The sequence below is a fragment of the Aplysia californica genome, unplaced genomic scaffold (genome assembly GCF_000002075.1).
Source record: "Aplysia californica isolate F4 #8 unplaced genomic scaffold, AplCal3.0 scaffold00723, whole genome shotgun sequence".
In the NCBI taxonomy this organism is placed as follows: domain Eukaryota; kingdom Metazoa; phylum Mollusca; class Gastropoda; order Aplysiida; family Aplysiidae; genus Aplysia; species Aplysia californica.
In genome coordinates, this window is record NW_004797993.1 from 253,257 (window position 1) to 260,713 (window position 7,457).

Genomic DNA, 7,457 nt, shown 5'->3' on the forward strand with positions numbered 1-7,457 from the left:
ATGTTTTGTATGATTTAGTGCTTTCACGGATATTTGGGGTCTTTTGGTCTAGAGGTATGGTGCTCGCCTCTCATTCAATAGGTCCCGGGTTTGAAACCCGACAGTGATAATAAGTTTTCTTCTCTAAAATTCACCTCCTTTCCTGCTCTCCTGTCATGTTCTGTCATCTGTTTTCATCTCCAGTTTCTGCCCCCTTCCCCCCTCCTCAGGGTTCCTGACTCTGTGTACTTCTCATGCCTCCTGGCTTCTTTTTACTGCTGTCTTTCAGCCTCACCCCTGATATTATGAAGAGTAAGATCGAACACCTAGCTTGCTTGGATAAGGGCGAAAAAAATCTTGGAGGTCCCATATGCAAGTTGCGCATGTTAAAGATTCCTTGATGGTCCTAAAGTCGATAAGAGTAGGCTCCAGCCGCCACCTGGGCAAAATGTGAAAACAACCAATTTGTGTCCCATGCACTCATACTCGTATGACTTTATTTAGTTGCAAGTGCCATAAAACATTTTGAATTTTAAGAAATGGACATGTAAGCTTGGTAGAATGGGAGAAAAATTATAATACAATGTATAACCTTTGTCAGTTTCTCCATTGGAAAAAGGCAGTTTGTTGTCACAAACAGCTGTAGCATTCAAACTCCTCTCACGTGGGCAGATGTGCATACACACTCACACTCACTCAAGACAATTTTAGTACACTTACACACACACACACACACACACACACATATACACAGACATGCATATACACACTCACATACACACACATGCTTATTTGTACACACGAACTCGTGCATGTGTGCATGCATCCATAAACACAAACAAACACACACACACACCCACACACACACACGCACAAAATAACACATTCACTCTTGCACATCATACATTTAATCAGTGACCTCAACTCTGTCTCAGAAGTTACCGGCATAATTTTGCAACAGGCACAGTATGATGGCCTCGCATAACACCCCTGCTTTTGTCCCCTTGCTTGCAGGTAAAGTCTTTGTCCACTGTGTGCAGGGTGTGAGCAGGTCTGCCACCCTAGTTCTGGCCTACCTGATGATCAAACGTCACATGACTGCTCAAGATGCCACTCGATTGGTCAGATCTGAACGAGAGATATTCCCCAACCCAGGCTTTCTACAACAGCTGTGTGACCTCCATGAGAAATTGAAGAGAGACGGACATTTCCAGCATGGATGGATTAACAGGAGAAATCCAGGAGGAGCTGAGGAATCCGTTGCTCGTTGTCGGTCGCCAGGAGTTGTCGACTCAAAATCTGCCCATTGTTTAGAAAGTGAGACTCCGGGGAGGCAAGAAGAGGATTGCCACTGGGGAGTGTGTACAGTTGAGGACTTGGAGGAAATCTTGACAGAGCCTAGTGGTGGTTTTATGATGCTGCCGAATGAGCCTTATCATCAAATTGATGAGTTCATCTACATTGGATCGCGGTGAGTTGTTAGAATTTACTTCAGTCCGCACAACAAAAAAGGGGGAAAATAGTCAGTACAGTGCATGTACTTTTCTAGACTGAATTTAACCTAAGAACAACCCTATCTTTAAAAAAAACTACAAATATCACCTTTTTCACCAGTGTTACCTATTTAGCTACAGCTAAAGACTATGTTTAAGGATGCTCATAAAAACTGTTATCATTTCTTCAATCTTGGGTAAATAAATTGATACAAGATATGAATGCTGGAAAATTGGTGAACAACCTTTATCTTCTCTACACTGTTTCTGGAATTCCCAATTATGTCTTTTATGATTTCGATGGAACTTTCTCTCTCTCCCTCTCCATCTCTCTTGTTACCTCCACCCCTTTCTCTCTCCGGAACATGTAGATGACTCTGCTTCGAGCCCCAAAAGGAATATCTTTAACTGATTCAAAGTTTTCAAAGCTCTCCACCTACTTTGTCCTATTGAAAATAGACATTAAATTCAAAGGTCCCACCTTACAGTGTTGGAAACTGGCTTAAAGTCCGAACCAATTCAATCCGTCTCTTTATCAGCTTAATGTCTCTCTTACAGAGCATTTGCCATGCGGATAACAGAGTTGAAAAAGCTGGGTGTCACACACATTCTGAATGCTGCGCAGGGCAAAGGCTGCTCAACCGATGCCTCAATGTATGAACCAGAAGGGCTGCAGTTTCTAGGTGTGCAAGCCACAGATGCATCAGGTTTTGACATTTCTCAATACTTCACCTGTGCTGCTGACTATATAGCGAGTGCCGTTGCCCATAGAGGTATGTACATTGTCATCACTCTGAGAAAGTGTGCAAGGTCATATGTAGATATTGCATGAAGACAAATGCGAGGCAGCGTGGTGAAATCAGGGATGCTCGTCAAAATAATGAAATTGAAGAAACCATCATTTTTCACGTCGGTTTGACAATCTATATTGAATTATTGTTTTTTGGCACAATACCTTTCATGTCCATTTAAAATCCCATTTCTGTGTGGATTTGACTGAAAAACAATGATTATAGGCTCCAAAAATGTACTTTGGCGGCCATTTTATCGCTAATTTTACCTCTTAAATCAGGCAACCTCCATCTATTTCAATGGCATATATCTCGATTTCTATCCAAGATAAATGGGTTCATTTTCATCAACACCAAGACAATAAAACAAACTTTAAGATGATACCAATAACTGAATGCGTAAAAAAATTGACGAGCGCCTGATTCCACCGCGTCGTGACACAAATGTTACTATAGGTGTAAGTCTTCATAAATGCATTCATGAATTTTAAAATCTACCCATTTATAGTTTATGATTTATAATCTAAAGTCTGTAAAATAGTTTCGTGGACAAAGCTACACTTTTTTTTTTATCCTAGACTTGCAAATGTTTCTGAACATTCCACGATTCCATGATGCTCCTTAGTACCAAGGATATGAATCAAGAAATTTGGTCAAAGCTTTGATTTTTCTCTCTTACTGCACTGACCCTTCCTTTGATTAGCCCTCTTGTCAAATGGAAATAGATGTAAGCCAGACGAATGACACTTACAGATTTATATCTGCATGATCATGTCATTTTTCCTGTCCTTTTGTACAAGAGGTATACATTTTCTTTTTAATGCAGAGCTAATACTAATGTATGTGTCTTTTTTGTGTTCCATATGGCTAATGTATGTGTCTTTCTTGGACAAAACTAGTGTGTGTGTCCTTCTGGTTATGGCTAAAGTATGTTTCTTTCTTGGACAAAACTAGTGTGTGTGTCCTTCTGGTTATGGCTAAAGTATGTTTCTTTCTTGCGCTTAGCAAATATTATATTATCTTTCTTTTGAATGCCTAATGTATGTATCTTTCTTTTGCCATAGTTAATATTTGTGTGTTTCTGGAGCTAATGTATGCATCTTACTTGTATTTAGCTAATGTACAAGTCTTGTTTGTGCATGGATAATGTATTTGTCTTTCTTGTACATAGTTAATGTATGTGTCTCTCTTGTGCATAGTTAATGTATGTGTCTCTCTTGTGCATAGTTAATGTATGTGTCTCTCTTGTGCATAGTTAATGTATGTGTCTCTCTTGTGCATAGTTAATGTATGTGTCTCTCTTGTGCATAGTTAATGTATTTGTCTCTCTTGTGCATAGTTAATGTATTTGTCTCTCTTGTGCATAGTTAATGTATTTGTCTCTCTTGTGCATAGTTAATGTATTTGTCTCTCTTGTGCATAGTTAATGTATGTGTCTCTCTTGTGCATAGCCATTGTGTTTGTTTTTCTTGCACTTAGCTTCTGTATGTATCTTGTTTGTGCATGGCTAATGTAGATTCTTTTTCTGTTTTTATCTAGGAAAGGTATTTGTCCACTGTGTGGAAGGAGTCAGCAGATCGGCCACACTGGTCTTAGCCTACTACATGATCAAACAGAGGAAGCCTGTACGTGAGGCCGTTTGTTTGGTCAGGAGCCAAAGGGAGATTTGCCCAAATTCTTCTTTTTTGCAACAGTTGTGTGACCTTGACCAACAGCTGAGCACCACTCATCCTAGCCTGAAGTAAAATGCTCCAAGTGAACTATTTGCTTCAAAATATTTGTTAAAAATTGATAGAAGGAGATTTATCTTTACTATGACAATGAAGGCGCTGTTGTTCTGAAGTCTGGAAAAGCGAGACCTTAAAAATTATGTGTTTGACCCCCAAATGAAGACGACTGATAACAATTACATGTGAAAATGGGTTTGAAAAGTATGTGATGGACATCTCATTCTTAAATGGGACGGTTTGCTTGTTCTGTTGTTACCATATTGAGAGGGGCTTGTTTTTTAATTTTATAACTCTACCATTAAAATGTTGGATGGAGAAGTCTTCGTAATAGATACATTTGTAGAGCTGGTGCCTATCACCAGGAAAGACAAACCATTAAAATCATTATGGAGGGCCAGATCTGAAGCAGACATTGACTATCATTGTTACCCCCTCTTCCTCTGATTGGATGCTCTGAAAATACCTTTATATTCATTGTTTTGAGAAAGATGTTATTGGTCTACCCCTGCCTCTTTTGCCTTCTGTTTTTTCCAGTGACGGCAAGATGTTCAAGGCCTTTATGTTGATTCATGTGTCCAAGAAATTGCATTTGTCTCTTCCTGATTGTATTTATTAGTGATCGGCCAACCCTGGCTTCTTTCAGTCAGCACTGCCTCATTTGACTTTTTTCTCTTGCTATTAAATCCTCAACTCACTGTCTTTGTTAATTTCCCAGCATTCACAGCTGTAGGAATATTGACCACACACCTTTTTTGAAACTGTTATTTTGGTTGTCATTATGGAACTTTTTAAAATCCTATCTGTACGTCATGTTTTACTATCGTATCCATACGACGTGGGGAACTCTGTGCCACTACTTTCTAAAAAGGAAATTTACTCCTTAATCCGATCCGTACTTTTTGTCTGTCAAAATAATTCTTTTGAGAAATACTGAGAGTTTTGAAGAGACCTTTGTACTAGAAGTATTATAAAATGTGAAGAATACAACCCTGGGGGTTCAAAATGACCCCAGGGTGTACGGATAGGGTTAATGAAGCTGTCTTTATCTATTGCAGTTTATCATTTTATTTCTGGGTTGTATTTTCCGTCAGCTATATCCTAGACGTTTCACCTGTTGAACTTGTACGATCTTTTCACAGTTGCTTATTGAATGTAAATAGGATTTAATGCTTTTTTAGGTAGTAGTACCATGCATTATGTTTTCTTTACAGTTAAAAATAAACCCTTATATTCACCAGGACTTAAGTTGTTATTAATATTATTTCAGTACCCAGTTTTCCTAATGTGACAATCGGTTCTATTGGATTGTAATCTAGCTCTGCAGTTTCTCCATGTCATTTTTTTATGCAACTTATATTTATTTTTTCAGAATTGATGGTCCATTTATTTATTTCTTTATTACATGTTTTTTCCTCTACACCTCTTCTTTTTATTGTGACCTACTGTTTACGTCTCCTTTGTCCATTTTAATATCATCTCCCTTTATCCTATGAAACTTACATTTAAATATATACAGTCGAACCTGTGTAAGACGGCCACCCATTGTCAAGGAAAAAAGTAGCCGTATAAGACAGGTGGCCGTCTTAGGCAGGACTGATCAAGATGAAGAAAATAAACCCTTCCTTTCTGAGGTCCCAACCGAAGGTAGCTGCATTGTTGTTGTTGTTGTTTTTGCTGGGGAGTTTTCGGGGGTTTTTTGTGCAAGGGTGACAATTAAACAAAATGTGTCCAACAAGGAGGACCGAGTGCTATGGAAAAACAAACACATGGGTCGCCACCACTTGGAGAACGAGCGACGCTTCTGTCGCAAGTTCATGTTTACGTCCATTGTTACTTTGTTACAGACTGGGTAAACAGTGACCACTCATCTCACTTACGATTTGTGTATGAGTTCTGGGCGGGGGTTATGGGTTATGAGGGATCACACGCTTACTTCACCAGCTGCTGAAAATTTGTTACCTATTGGTCAACAGTGAGAGGGGCCAACGCAGCATGATCGGTTGGAGGGACTATACCTAACAACAACGACAGGTGATTGGATTATGGCGGCTGGCCCACAATGCCAGGGGCCAATGCACAATTTATAATGGAGTCACTAAGGTGGCTGTTTAAGACAAGTGTTATTGTTTGGTGTGATAGGGGTTGTGTGTTAAAATATGGTGGCCGCGGCAGCGTTGGACAGGTGCCCGTTTTACACAGTTTAATTATCATACACTGATGGATCTGCCTTTAAGGCAACAATCAACGCTGGATATGGGTCAGTTATCAACTTGCCCAGTGGGGAAAAAAAAGAAGTCTTCAACTCCAGCGGGTCCTTCTGCTCCAATTTCATTGCCGAACAACAGGCTATCACCAACACAGCAAACTACATCAACTACTTGTTTGACACTAACCCACTTGCTACCACAGACATCGTTATATTTACAGACAGCCTTTCAACACTAGAGACACTTGAGAGTGGGACTGATGTGAACAAAGATATATGCATTTGATTTGGAGTCTACATAACTTGATAAGTGGGCACCACGTCAGAGTAGTCCTACAATGGATTCCTGCCCACACTGGGATACCGCGAAACGAAAGAGCTGATGCTCTGGCAAAGAAAGGAGCTAGCCTCCCTCAGCCTGAAATTCCTACGAATTACACCACCTGCTGCCAAATGATCAAGTCAAACCTCAAGGAAGAGTGGATGAATGATTGGGCCACAGGTACGACAGGAAGGAAGATGTATGGCCACATGAATAAACCACTGGTCAAAGATCCAATCAATGAGTTGAGGAGGGGAGATCAATCCATAATCTTCCAACTTAGAACACAACATGTACCCCTCAACCAACATCTCAACTGAATTGGAGTAAAGCAGTCTGCTGCCTGCCCACTATGTGACTACCCCTCAGAGACAGTGGAACATCATCTATTTTTCTGTAGAAAACTAACTGATTTAAGGGGATGTTTTCTTCCCAAGCTACCCCACACATCTAATTGCCTCTACTCCTCAAGACAACAGTTAGAACAAACATGCAACTATTACCGAATGGCATCATGCAGAAGAGTTAACGCTCAGATGCTACTGGATCGCTAACAACAACAACAACACAGTTTAATTATACAGAAAAAATGCAAGGGGGGAAATGGAAAGTGGCCGTTTATACTGGTGGCCGTCTTTTATAGAAGTGGCTGTCAGGGCAGGTTCGACTGTATCATTTCTTCCTAGTTACTTCTTTAATTTTGGAATGCTTGTATTTGCTATTTTTGTTTGGTTCTCTTCTATCTCTCTCAACACTAATTATTTACCCGTGTTTCTTTTGTTAGTTTTAAAGCAGTACAAATTGTAGGATGAATAGGTCTTCATAATAAATAAATACATTCTTACCCTGATTGCTGCACTCCGGCAGGAGAGACAAACAGTTGTATGGCAGAATGACCAACATGATGAACATATTATGTCAGGAGTGCATGGGTAT

General features: G+C 39.9%; 1 protein-coding gene across 5 annotated transcripts in view; it reads left to right on the forward strand.

The window, feature by feature from the left end:
* Nucleotides 1-4,851, forward strand: part of LOC101845577 — a 68,756-nt gene extending 63,905 nt beyond the window's left edge. For all 5 annotated transcript variants that reach the window (XM_013088318.2, XM_005108817.3, XM_035972518.1 and 2 more), the window contains 3 exons: nucleotides 994-1,450; nucleotides 2,031-2,245; nucleotides 3,803-4,851. In XM_013088318.2, coding sequence (XP_012943772.1) covers nucleotides 994-1,450; nucleotides 2,031-2,245; nucleotides 3,803-4,008 — 878 coding nt within the window. In that variant the 3' untranslated portion in view covers nucleotides 4,009-4,851. The remainder of the gene's footprint in view (nucleotides 1-993; nucleotides 1,451-2,030; nucleotides 2,246-3,802) is intronic.
* The last annotated feature ends 2,606 nt before the right edge of the window (nucleotides 4,852-7,457 follow it).